This window comes from Centruroides sculpturatus, unplaced genomic scaffold (genome assembly GCF_000671375.1).
Source record: "Centruroides sculpturatus isolate CEXI.00-Female unplaced genomic scaffold, Cexi_2.0 scaffold417, whole genome shotgun sequence".
Classification (NCBI taxonomy): domain Eukaryota; kingdom Metazoa; phylum Arthropoda; class Arachnida; order Scorpiones; family Buthidae; genus Centruroides; species Centruroides sculpturatus.
Window position 1 is genome coordinate 124,715 of NW_019384686.1, and position 14,684 is coordinate 139,398.

Genomic DNA, 14,684 nt, shown 5'->3' on the forward strand with positions numbered 1-14,684 from the left:
AAGCCATGTACTGTATCACTAAAATAGAGAATTCTTCAGAGAATTTCGCAGCTGGCAGTTGAATGATATTGCAAATTGTTCAGTATCATTCAAAGCAAAAGATTTGGGAAATAGAAACATCAAAAGATTGAAAGAATTACGAAATTTTATTACATAAAAATTCAAGAAGAATTGTTTTCTATTATTACTACTTAAGATATAATGCTTTTTCTTTCGAATTATCTGTCAAAATTAATATATTTTAATTTTGTCAACATTTTAATAAAATTGCTTTATTAAGTTTATAAATTGTAAAAAATACTAAAATACTGATTTAATTAAAACTCATGAGTAGAGAGATATTTTAAACTGATTTTTTAATAAAATTAATTATCTCTGTTAAGAGATTAGTAGATAAAAACTTTAAGCTTCATGCTAAAACTTAAAAATGAGCAGAATTATATTTTGTAAGTTCATAAAAACGTATTTTATAAGCTTAAAACTAAGTAGAATNATAATAATATAAATATATATTTAATATATTTTCTTAGAAATTAATGGTTTTATACTATAACTATATACGAACTTCCGGTTTCAAATTGAAGACATGCAATTAGAAATTGTCATAATAAATAATTGTTTTATTATTGAAATTATAAAGTACGAACAACAAAGTTATGTAGTGTTAATTAAATATTGTTATTATATTAATAGTGCTGTGATATTAATACTTATTTCGGATATAGTAATTGGTACTGATTAGTACTAACGATAAAAATAAATTAGAGATTATAACTAAACAATTAATAACTTTTATTAATTAATAATCCCAAAATAATTAATAATTACTAAGTATTACTAATGATAAATCAACTTAGCAATTATTAAATAGTAATTACTCAGTTGGTTTATCGTTAGTACTGTAATCGTAATTATTAATTAATATCATTATACTTTTATAGAATTAATAAAAATAATTTCAAAATTGAAATTTAATATACATCTCCAGTATTAATGATAAAAGTATTCAGTATTATCTTCAAAATCGTTGCCTTTATTTAATAAATATATACTAAAAACAACGTCAATGAAAATGTTCGCATAAACTATTATTATTATTATTAATTATTTTTAGACAAGAATAATTATTTTACAAATACAATAGAAGATAATATTCTTCAGATCTTCTATTATTGACTAAGAGGAAAATCTCAAAGGAGATTTGTTACGTAGAAAGTCTGCAATGCCGTTAAGGAAGGTATTGTTCCAGAAACACTTTCTTACAAAACACTCGTATATTATCTCATTAGTGATTTTTGTGTTAATTAAAGAAGTATTATCTTGAGTATTACAAATGTACTTAAGCTGTAAGTTATAGGGATGTACTGTACAGTATATCATTTATTAAAAGTATAATGAATCTTTTTAAAAATCTTCACATAAATAACGTCGTTAATAATTATATTAAGATATTGTTTATTAAATAAATAAATAATAAAAACTACAACAAACGAAGCGAATTAAATTAAAATAAATAACAATTAATACGAGTGTTTATATTCATTTCTTATTTTCTAGCTTGTTCTCTTCTTCAGAAGGAAGTGATTAAGTTATCAGAATTATATTTATCGATCTCATTGTCATTTTTATGAACAACAATCTATTTTGATGCAGAACAGCGCTTCTCAACCTTTTGTTTACTTGATATTCTTTGAAAATTTTTATATTATATAAGAATATAGTTGATGAGCTCTTCACAGTTAAGAAACTGAAACTGTGAAATGATATAAATTCTTTAATACGTACCTTTTTTTAAAAAATACAGACATTTAAAGAAAGAAATTAAATTCTCCTTTCCACTTATTGATATAATATATTAAAATTGTTTTACTTCAAAGCGGAAACATTAAGGAAGATTTTAGAAAGTCTTCTTGTTCAGGAAACTTGTTCAATGTTGTGTGTGGACTTTAAATGGCACCACTAAGACCCATAAGCGAAAACCATTTCCTGATCAAATTAATTACATTCATTGGATTAATTGTTATTTCTAGAAGATATATAAAAATCTTACTCTTTAGTATCAATCAAACTGTGATACTAAGATTCTTCTATTTAATTTTTTATAATCAAGAACAGTTTTATTAGTATATAATATATAAATAGGTGCATTTAAAAATATATAAATTCATTTCTAATATATAAATTTTACGTTAAAATATCTATGCATAAAATTCATTTTAATTGATTTATTTAAGGAACTTGAACATAAATTTTCGTGTTAATATGATTTTTTTTTCTTACTTTCTGTTTTAAGCATTTATTTTAAATTCTAATAGATTAATTTTATCATCTTAAAGTTTGATTTATTACAATTAAAAGATGGAAATGCGAGAATATAAATGTAAATGTTATTTAAATCTAAAAAGTTTATATAATTTTCTAGCAATTTAACACACATTTCCGACACTAACTAGAATTTATGTATTCCGAAATCCATTATAAATCTAAATATATTCCATCCTAATAGTTTTTCATTAAATTACACTGTATCTTATTTCGGCATCTTGATTTCATTTCTATTTTATTGACATTTATTCACAAAATTAATCTTTCTGGAAGTAATTTATATAAAAGCAACATATCAGCATTATAAATTTTATAATAACAATTAAAAGTAAGTATATTTTTATGCTTTATTCAATTATTTTTGTAATAATACCGTGAAAATTTATATCGAATTCATACACAATCAAACCTGTGAATAACGACCACGTAAAAAATGGCCGTTGTTGGTAGGTTGTCCTTATATATTTCTAACTTAATATAGATTTATATATATGGAAATTTGTATCACAACACACGTAGCAAGATAATACTCACAATTCGATGATAAATTATATCAGAATAACATGTAAATATTTAACGAAAAGATTCATAATATTATAATTAATTATATCGTATTATAATTAAATGAAATATGTAGGAAAACTTTTTACAAAGAAATGAAAAATTCGCATTTTTTTTTCCTCTTGTAAGTAAGAATAAATCAATTTATATTCTTTAAAATTTATTTATACAACTGCTAGTGAATATATGACATTATAAATAAATTCTTGAAGTAAGTAAAACTAGTAAATTATGTGTTTGTGGCATTTAATATAAAGAATTTTAGTTGAAGAATTTGCAAAGCAAATTTTAACAAGATCCTTTTGCCAAAGTGAACGTGATGAATTAACATTAGTTGTTCTTGTTTCTTTCTATGCAGCAGATGTTGCAGAAACAATTCTATGTTTTTCTTTTGTTCTTTTATGACACCTCAAACATAAGATATGTGATATGATAACTAAAATATATGAATTCATTCAGTAATATTAATTATTTTGTAAATGAATTTGTATTTTTTATATGCAATTTAATGCTTTTTTACAATTAGTTTTAATATTCTAATTTAATAAAGTAAATAAAGTGACATATTAATTTTTAAAAATTAATTTAAAAAGTCTTAAATTGTTATTTTAAAAGTTTCCTGACAATAATTTAGGATTAAATGAATTGTTAAGAATGGATTTTCATTATTTACACGTAATAATTTTTAATATTATCCCTCGATAATTGGAGAATTTATCACATTTTAATGATTTTCTAAATTATTTTTGGTCATTAATTAACATTTTTTTCCATCATTAAAAAATATATTTTTACATTTTGGAACGTGTTTTTGTCCTTGTTAAACTTAATTCATTATAATTCATGGACTCGTATAATTATATTTATAAAACACTTTATGGATTTTATTTAATATTTAAACATTTAGAAAACTATTAGTTTCAATGTTAAAATTGTATATTAAAGTATACTTTTAAAAATGATCATCATCACCATCTCGATGATGATGAGGAAAATTTAATATCGCAAGTTCAATTCAGTGCATCTTTGAAGATTAATAAACATAATTTACTTCTTCATTAAATTTGAATTATTTGTTAACATTTAAAAAAAAACATGTTTTAATGTTGTTAAACATTAATTTTTTTTAATGCTAATACTTACTTCAAACTTAGAAAAGATACTTTTTGATATGTAATAAAGAACATTTATTCATTTCATGATACATGGCAACAGAACATTAAGCAAGGAATAACAAATCACAACAATTAATGACATGTATAATTGCAGCATTTATTATATGACAACAACAAGGTAGAAGACATCCAGGAAAGGCGTCACTGCTGACGTTACAGTTGTACTTTCCATGTGTAGGTGCCCACCAGATATCGACGAAATTATTTCTCGTCGATCGGAATTTTTTATTATTTATTATTTTCTATTTTTATAATGTGTAAATGATGTATTCTCCCTTATAAAAAAAAGGAGTAGTGCAAATGGATATCAATGAGCACAGTTTGAAGGAATCATGATATACAGAGAAAACAATGGGATATCACAGCCAATATTAGTAATAATTGGTGCAGTTTTCTGGTAAATATTCATCCAGTTTCTATAATTATTTTAAAAATCTTTTAAATATAAAATATTAAATTAAATATTAATAAATGATATATATATATTTTTTTATAGATACCTTGATTAAATCCCTGTTGGGCATATTGGGTGATGGTAAGAAAAAATAGTCTTTAGATATTTATATATATATAAAATAAATTAGGTAAACCTATAGGATATCTATTTTTAAGATTCTAAAACACGAAATTGAACTATTTTTCAGTTAATTTTTAACAAATTATACTGATATTTTTTCAAGATTTTTCAATAGAACAAATTTTAATAAGTGGTATATTCTGTGGTACGATCGGAACTTCACATATATAACTTGAATACATTATACTTTTTTTTTCCTAAATTTTATTACAATTTTCTTAAAATAGAAATACTAACGAAATGTAAATATAGAAGAGACACATTGAAGAAAGGCCAGAAAATAGTCCTGAGTTGATTTTACACATTCGAAACTGTAAGATGAGTTCCTAAAAGAGACACTTTTTCGGGTACATTCTCCTGGATACAAACATTGGCACAAGATGCTGACAAGTTTTTCTTTTCATTCTGAAGATTCGACGATTGAATATGAGTCGAAAATGATGGTAGTTGTTGGAAACTGGAACTGAGACGATGTCTGCTCGATTTAACAGAACAATCAATATGATTTCCACAAGTGCTTGTATACGTCAATTCGGGTATATTACTGTTTTTTTCAGAAAAGCAGCACGATCCAAAAGTATCTTTGAAGGCTTGGCGGAATTTCAGTGACAGCAATTGATATAGAATAGGATTGATGGTAGAACTCAGATAATAGGTCACACCAGAAATATATGTGAGGATGGTGTATGTTGTCACTGCAAGTGGAGTTGGATTTGTGACATAAATTGCCAGAAGACGTTGGGCATGAAATGGTGACCAACAGATGAAAAAAGAAATTACTACAGCAACTGAAAGAAATAATATAAAAAAAAGAAATTGCATTTTATTATGAAATACACGAATTATTAATTACTTTAAATGTTATTTTATGCTTATATATAAATTAATAGAAATACAAATTATGAAAATTTTATCATAGTTTTCATTAAATTATTTTATTAAAAAATTAAAATAACAATTTAAAAAAAAATTATATTCTTTTATTTTTAGAAATTGTTATTTTTTATTTTTAGAAAAAAAATAAGTAAAAACAAATTTGAAAATGTTTAGGAAAGCAAATTACATATATGAACAAATTCAAAAATTTTATTAATATCTATTTAAAAATTCCTAAAATAATGTTTATAAAATTATTTAAATGCTCCTCTTAAAAATATAAAAAAACAATTTACGAAAATGTATTTAATAAACATCTTGTTCTATTCAAAATTTCAATAAAAAATTATTGTCATTTATTATAAATTTTACTTCCATTTAATTCTATTTTTTTTTCGTTCCAAAAATATTTATTTCATTTTTTCTTTTCTTCTATAACGGAGATAACAGACAAAATATATATCTAAATAGTGTTTGTTATTAGAGATAACCTGTGCATTATATTCTTCTTAAAATACATTCACTTACATAAAGTTTTATTTATCTCTCTTAGATACAAGTTATTTTAGTAAAGAAAACATTTTATTTTGAAAGGCACGTCTTAAATGATTTTTCTTTATAACTTACAAAAGAAAAATGATAATATTTCTAAGTGAAATAAATCCATAAAAAAGTAAAATGTAAATAATTTATTACTTTCTATCAATACTTCGCTTATTTTAATGTTTTTAAAACGTCTAAAATATTGATAAAATAATAAATTTTAAAGCCAATTTTCATCATTTATATAAATTTTTTAAAGTATTAAAAGTACATTTTAAGAAAGTCTTCTTTTTGTACTTAAATATTTTAAAATTATATTAATTATAAAGAAAAAATATAGAATGTTATATGTATTTTTTTTTCATATTTTTATAAGAAAGATACATAGAAAAGCCATGTACTGTATCACTAAAATAGAGAATTCTTCAGAGAATTTCGCAGCTGGCAGTTGAATGATATTGCAAATTGTTCAGTATCATTCAAAGCAAAAGATTTGGGAAATAGAAACATCAAAAGATTGAAAGAATTACGAAATTTTATTACATAAAAATTCAATAAGAATTGTTTTCTATTATTACTACTTAAGATATAATGTTTTTTCTTTCGAATTATCTGTCAAAATTAATATATTTTAATTTTGTCAACATTTTAATAAAATTGCTTTATTAAGTTTATAAATTGTAAAAAATACTAAAATACTGATTTAATTAAAACTCATGAGTAGAGAGATATTTTAAACTGATTTTTTAATAAAATTAATTATCTCTGTTAAGAGATTAGTAGATAAAAACTTTAAGCTTCATGCTAAAACTTAAAAATGAGCAGAATTATATTTTGTAAGTTCATAAAAACGTATTTTATAAGCTTAAAACTAAGTAGAATTATTTTAAAAACATTCTTATTTAACCGTACAATTGTTTAAGATACGTAAAAAATGTACTGTAAATATCGAAAATATTCAAGAAAGTTACTATATTTATATTTTCGTACCATTTTTTTAAAGTCAATATTATTTTTTTATGTTTCATACGTTTATAAATCACGTATTATAACTATTTATTTATTCAATTTTTTTATTTAATTTAAAATATATGCTCTCCATCTCAAATTATTAGTCTTGCCCCTGTACATCATACTATTCCTGATAACAACAGAGTCGTGACAGTCATCTATGTAACTCCATTCAGGGAAAAATTTTTGAATTGAAATCACGTGACTTCCGGCCAAAAGCGGAAATTCGAATATAGTTAATCGGGGACTTTTAATAATATAATATAAATCTGTAGACATTTCAAATTTTTTGAAAAAGTTTCTTGAATTCTAATACAAATGTAATTATTTTTCTATGAAATACACGTTTAGCAAATAAATCATTCACTTGTTTATTTAAAAAATAAACAGCAATTTTATAAATCGATGTTTTTAAAATAAACACCCAATTTATAAAATTGTTGTTTATTTAAACACTAATATATTTATTTATTGGAAACAGTTTTGAACGTCTTTCTAAAAAATTCAAAATTCAAAATAAAATAGTTTTTATATATTTTTTTTAAAAAGAAATTTTACATTTTTATACAAGTAAACTTGAAAATACAACGTTTATTTGTTTTTAAAAGTAGCTTTTTTTTAAATAAAAAAATGCGGTTTTTATTTCCGAAAAATAAAACATGTAATTTTTTTTAAAGTAAAATGTTTATTTATTTCTAAAAATATCTTATTTAATAGTTTATTTTATTGTTAAAACATAGCATTTACTAAAATATATGAGAAAACAATTTAAAAAAAATGTCTTTTCCTCGCTTTTACCAATTTCAAAGTTTCTTATCATAAATTTATGCAAATTTATAAATATAAATTCATTCCTATTTTAGATACAAATCAGTTATTATTTTATAATCAATACTATGAAGTTACTAATGTCACTTCACTACGGAACAGAGAATTAGTAACAAATTCTCATTTCACTCTTACTAAGTAACTGTTTCACTAACTAATATATATGTTGATACGGAAGCATCTACTTTTACAAAATAGTTTGTTCGATAACATTTAAAGATAAAATACGACTCATTTGAATTAAATATCTACTACGAAACACGAAGAGAAGGATTGTTAATTGAAGATAAAACTTGATGGAGATTAAAGAGATAATTTAAACACATTGAAACAATTTAGATATTGACTAAACCATAAAAGAGATGATTACTTTTACACTTTAATAGTCAAACGTTTAATAATTTCTAAAATAGTTTAAAAATCTCTCGCTCAGATTTGATCGATACTCTGAAATTTTTAGACTTTTTTTTTCAAGAGTTAGAAAGATAAAAAAAAACAAATATTTAGTCGTGTGATAATTTTATGATTATATTATTGTTTAAAATCCGTGAAAAAAATATCATTTTTCACTTATCTAAATATTGAAAAGCATTTTTTGATCTACAGATTTAATACTCGAAAATGCATTTTGTTTTCTAGAATTCACACTTGTAAATATCCAAAAATGAGTATTTTTGGATTCCGAAATACTCTTCTAAAGATGTGTTCTAAAAATATACACTTGATAATGTATTTTGTTTTCCAAAAATATCCTATTTCAGAGTATTTGGTGCACATTTGGAAATAGAATTTGCAGATGATTTTTATTATTTCTTTTAATAGTTGATATAATTCAAAATTTTAGACTAAGAAAATTGATTTTTTTTTTCACATATAATTTCGATGCTTGACGAGATGTAATGGTTAATCGATAAAGCTACTGACGAAACGATTGGATGTTAAAGTATAAAATGTTACATCAGTCATACAATATGACAAAATGTGTGCTTTTATTCGAGGTATTGAAAATTGATTAAAAATATCTACTCAATTAATTTATAGACAAGCTCTTTTAAGTTTAATTTGACAATAAAAAGTTCTAGTAAATTTAAAATATTTATAAGAAAATCGTCTATTTTTATAATTAATTATCTTTAAAAAATATTTATTATTTTAGATATTAATAAAATGCATTAAAATAATGTGTGAATTCAATTCAGAAACCCTGAATGGAATTACATATATGACTGACATGACTCTGTTGTTGTCAGGAAAAGTATGATGTACAGGGGCATGACACTAATAATTTCAGGTGGAGAGCATATATTTTGAATTAAATAAATTAAAAATAGATAAAAAAAAATTGCAACCCGAGATTGCGATGAAATCACAATAAATTTTGCTCGCTTTTTTTTTTTTATTCTTTCAGAATTTATAAACATCAATGGCAATTTAATTATATTAATTTCACTTTTGATCTTCTTAAATATTTATATATATTTATCAGTTTTATAAGCACATTACGATAGGATCAAGTAACTTTTATGTAAAATATCTTTGAATGAAAAGTAATAAATCATATCATTGAAGGAAAGGACAGCTGCATTCAAAACAAATACAGCCGGAAATTAAACTGTCACTTTTCTATCTTAAAATGTTATACTATTGATAAGCATTATATATCTTCAAATACATACATCAAAGAATTTATTTTTCAATAATTTAACAGAAATTTCAATTAAAAAAACAAAAATAAGAAAAAAATAGAAATATTTTCCTTCAGGTTATGAAAAGCTGTTAAATGGAACAAGAAATAAAACAGCTGGAAATATAATTTCTTCACAGTGTGAACATAATTTCTATCTGAGCAGAAAATGGATATCTTAATTACAAGTTAACTTTTAATTACCAACAGCAGGAAGTTTAGTTCCCTTTGGATTTATTGTTTAAGAATATCGCAAATAAAGATTATATAGAATCGTTTGGATATATTTTATCATTTTTTTTATGGTGAAAATTAATAGAAGTCAATTGTTAGGATTTGTATAAAGAAGTATTGAATGTATATATATACTAAAACGTTACAATTCATCAGATCAGCGTGAATTGCTTTCAAGTGTATGACAAGAATGCAGGAGATTCAACAGTACAGTATTATGCACTGTCAGCTTTTCGTTATAAACTCAGATCTCTACAAAAATTCTTTCCTTCATAAATTGTATAGTACGTTGACCCGATTTTATTGTCTGATACGATATTTCTATTTCATTGTATAAATCGTATTGTACTTGAACTCCCCCGTTATACGATAACACTAGCAATAAAAAGTTCTTTTTTATATATATTTTAAAATTTTATAAACTGGCTCAATAACGCATTATAGAACGATTTTAAAGCTTCAGTAACTTAAAAAAATGTAGATTTTTATTATTATGATACTGTTTTATGTCTGGAAAGATGTTTAGTATTGGGATAACAGTATAATGATAGCATTTAATCTCGAGTATAAAAGAAAATCATGATGATTCCAAGTTTCTTACTAAGGATTAAGTATCTTGGTCATTATAATAACAATTTTCGTTAAGTATTAACATTATGAGATTATCATTATGAATCTAAAAATCACAATTCACAAAGGTCGTGTGAATTGTTTTATATGTTATTACGGCTTTAAAATGTAAATTTTTATCTGCGTTATTACCATGATTGTTTCATATTTTCTCAATATAAAACAATATTATCCAGACTACCACAAAATGATAATGATATTGAGAAACAGATAACGTAAAGATAATGACTTGTTTTTATCGAGAACAGTATAAAACATAAGTAGTGATGATGATGATGATGATCGTAATGGGATTTGAATAATGATTATCTATATTTCATATTAATCATAAAAAAATAATTTAGAATTATATTAGAATCATAATTCTAGATTGATCAATACAGTGGCAGTTTGAGGTCATTATCACGATTTAAAATCATATATATATATATATAACGCTATATAAAAATATATTAAATTAAACTTTCCTCTTTATTATCCTAATGTTACAACTCTCATATTTTACCGAATATGAAACATATATCATGATGATGAGGATAATAATAATGATAATAGACAAATAATAATGACAAGGACAATATAAAGCTAAGTTTTACATTTTCGATTTCGCATTAAATCTGAATTTTCCTGTCTCATTCATTATAATTATCCGCATCCTATCTCATTTCTCCTGTCATAAATCTTACACTATCGATTTTTTTAAATATATAAATCGTAGTGAAAAAATTTTGAGTTTATGAATTTCATCATAATTTTTGTAATAATATTTTATAAATTTTATTTTAAAAAAAAAATAACAAAGTACTAAAAACAATTTTAGTATAATTGTTGTAATTATTCATTTTAATCTTAATTAAACTTTGTGCAAAGTGTTTCTATCTTTAAAGATAATTACACGAGCCATTTAAGCAATGCAAATTCTATTTAACGAATAATAATAATAATAATAATAATAATAATATATTTTTTGTATTGTGTAATAAATTTTAATTTCGTATTACATATTTTTCTTATTATAATTTGTTAAAACAAGTGTTTTGTTCTGTTATTTTTATAGACAATGATAGGTTTTTCTTAGCAAAATTTTTAGATTTTGCACCGAAAAAAAGCACCAATAAGCCAATTGTAAAGCTATAACTTGGAAGAAAAAGAAAGATGATACTAGATTGAACAATTACCAAGCAAAACACAAGAGATATCAATTCTTTACTGGATAGTTGAAGATGAAAAATGATACTAGGATAACAAATGGCCTAAAATTTGAAAGGAGAGTAATATTCTGTACAACCTACTTCATACATTTCGTCAATCTAGACCCAGAAAAACAACCCCCCAAAAAATATCTCTAATACAATCTAATTTTATTCATTACACTCTAAAATAATATAACTTTGAAGCTTAATACTTTTTACAGTTTAAAATAAATTTTTGTAATAAAAATGCAAATTAGGTATGAGATATATAAATTTTAGTTTTTTTAGGTTGTATTTTTTCCTTTTTTTGCAACAGTCTTTATCGGATAAAATACTTCAGCTTGGTTGTTAAACATTAATAAAATAGATGAGCAACCTCTCAGGATATTTTTATTTATTATCGTAGTTTACCATTTTTATTGAGAATTTTTGCAGGGTTTTCCAATTAATAATTACTTATACCGTGTGAGAAGAAATGATAAATAAATATGTTATTTATTATTCTGTTATAAATATAAATTTCTTCTTATAATATATATACTTTTCGTATACAACTCAAGGAAACTTATTACGTTACGGATTATCAACTGCCGACATCTTTCTGATAACTATCAAATTTATATTAATTTATAAATTAAATATTTGTAAAAATTAAAATATATATTAAGAATTTGCTTTAATTTTTTTAATTTTTTATTTAAAAATAATTTAGGGGAGATCGGGGCAACTTCGGCATGCGGGGCAAGTTTGTCAAGCGCTTTTTTAAAAAAACAAATTAAAAGGAGACTTTGGTTATAGGTTAGGCAGTTGAGTTTTATTGGTGGCTTGTTGAGTGTAGTGTTTTTATTGTTCTCCAACAAGCGTAGTTGAATTATCAAGCAAATTTTCATTTTCGTTCAATTCCATATAATATTTTTTTTCCATNTCGTTAAGTATTAACATTATGAGATTATCATTATGAATCTAAAAATCACAATTCACAAAGGTCGTGTGAATTGTTTTATATGTTATTACGGCTTTAAAATGTAAATTTTTATCTGCGTTATTACCATGATTGTTTCATATTTTCTCAATATAAAACAATATTATCCAGACTACCACAAAATGATAATGATATTGAGAAACAGATAACGTAAAGATAATGACTTGTTTTTATCGAGAACAGTATAAAACATAAGTAGTGATGATGATGATGATGATCGTAATGGGATTTGAATAATGATTATCTATATTTCATATTAATCATAAAAAAATAATTTAGAATTATATTAGCATCATAATTCTAGATTGATCAATACAGTGGCAGTTTGAGGTCATTATCACGATTTAAAATCATATATATATATATATAACGCTATATAAAAATATATTAAATTAAACTTTCCTCTTTATTATCCTAATGTTACAACTCTCATATTTTACCGAATATGAAACATATATCATGATGATGAGGATAATAATAATGATAATAGACAAATAATAATGACAAGGACAATATAAAGCTAAGTTTTACATTTTCGATTTCGCATTAAATCTGAATTTTCCTGTCTCATTCATTATAATTATCCGCATCCTATCTCATTTCTCCTGTCATAAATCTTACACTATCGATTTTTTTAAATATATAAATCGTAGTGAAAAAATTTTGAGTTTATGAATTTCATCATAATTTTTGTAATAATATTTTATAAATTTTATTTTTAAAAAAAAATAACAAAGTACTAAAAACAATTTTAGTATAATTGTTGTAATTATTCATTTTAATCTTAATTAAACTTTATGCAAAGTGTTTATATCTTTAAAGATAATTACACGAGCCATTTAAGCAATGCAAATTCTATTTAACGAATAATAATAATAATAATAATAATAATAATATATTTTTTGTATTGTGTAATAAATTTTAATTTCGTATTACATATTTTTCTTATTATAATTTGTTAAAACAAGTGTTTTGTTCTGTTATTTTTATAGACAATGATAGGTTTTTCTTAGCAAAATTTTTAGATTTTGCACCGAAAAAAAGCACCAATAAGCCAATTGTAAAGCTATAACTTGGAAGAAAAAGAAAGATGATACTAGATTGAACAATTACCAAGCAAAACACAAGAGATATCAATTCTTTACTGGATAGTTGAAGATGAAAAATGATACTAGGATAACAAATGGCCTAAAATTTGAAAGGAGAGTAATATTCTGTACAACCTACTTCATACATTTCGTCAATCTAGACCCAGAAAAACAACCCCCCAAAAAATATCTCTAATACAATCTAATTTTATTCATTACACTCTAAAATAATATAACTTTGAAGCTTAATACTTTTTACAGTTTAAAATAAATTTTTGTAATAAAAATGCAAATTAGGTATGAGATATATAAATTTTAGTTTTTTTAGGTTGTATTTTTTCCTTTTTTTTGCAACAGTCTTTATCGGATAAAATACTTCAGCTTGGTTGTTAAACATTAATAAAATAGATGAGCAACCTCTCAGGATATTTTTATTTATTATCGTAGTTTACCATTTTTATTGAGAATTTTTGCAGGGTTTTCCAATTAATAATTACTTATACCGTGTGAGAAGAAATGATAAATAAATATGTTATTTATTATTCTGTTATAAATATAAATTTCTTCTTATAATATATATACTTTTCGTATACAACTCAAGGAAACTTATTACGTTACGGATTATCAACTGCCGACATCTTTCTGATAACTATCAAATTTATATTAATTTATAAATTAAATATTTGTAAAAATTAAAATATATATTAAGAATTTGCTTTAATTTTTTTAATTTTTTATTTAAAAATAATTTAGGGGAGATCGGGGCAACTTCGGCATGCGGGGCAAGTTTGTCAAGCGCTTTTTTAAAAAAACAAATTAAAAGGAGACTTTGGTTATAGGTTAGGCAGTTGAGTTTTATTGGTGGCTTGTTGAGTGTAGTGTTTTTATTGTTCTCCAACAAGCGTAGTTGAATTATCAAGCAAATTTTCATTTTCGTTCAATTCCATATAATATTTTTTTTCCATTTATATTGAATT

The 14,684-nt window shown here is 23.1% G+C and overlaps 1 protein-coding gene across 2 annotated transcripts in view; it reads right to left on the minus strand.

Annotated features, from left to right (window-relative positions):
• Window positions 1-4,561: 4,561 nt before the first annotated feature.
• LOC111627059 (pyrokinin-1 receptor-like) overlaps window positions 4,562-14,684 on the minus strand; it is a 35,559-nt gene continuing 25,436 nt past the window's right edge. The window contains exons 2-3 of one of the 2 annotated variants that reach the window (XR_002756970.1): window positions 4,876-5,426; window positions 4,562-4,574 (exon numbers count right to left, since the gene is read on the minus strand). Coding sequence is in view for 1 of the 2 variants with exons in the window: in XM_023370608.1 (XP_023226376.1) it covers window positions 4,936-5,426 (491 nt within the window). In the remaining variant the exon portion in view is untranslated. Of the gene's footprint in view, window positions 4,575-4,856; window positions 5,427-14,684 lie in introns of those variants that run through there. The other variant, XM_023370608.1, reaches the window with a different exon arrangement.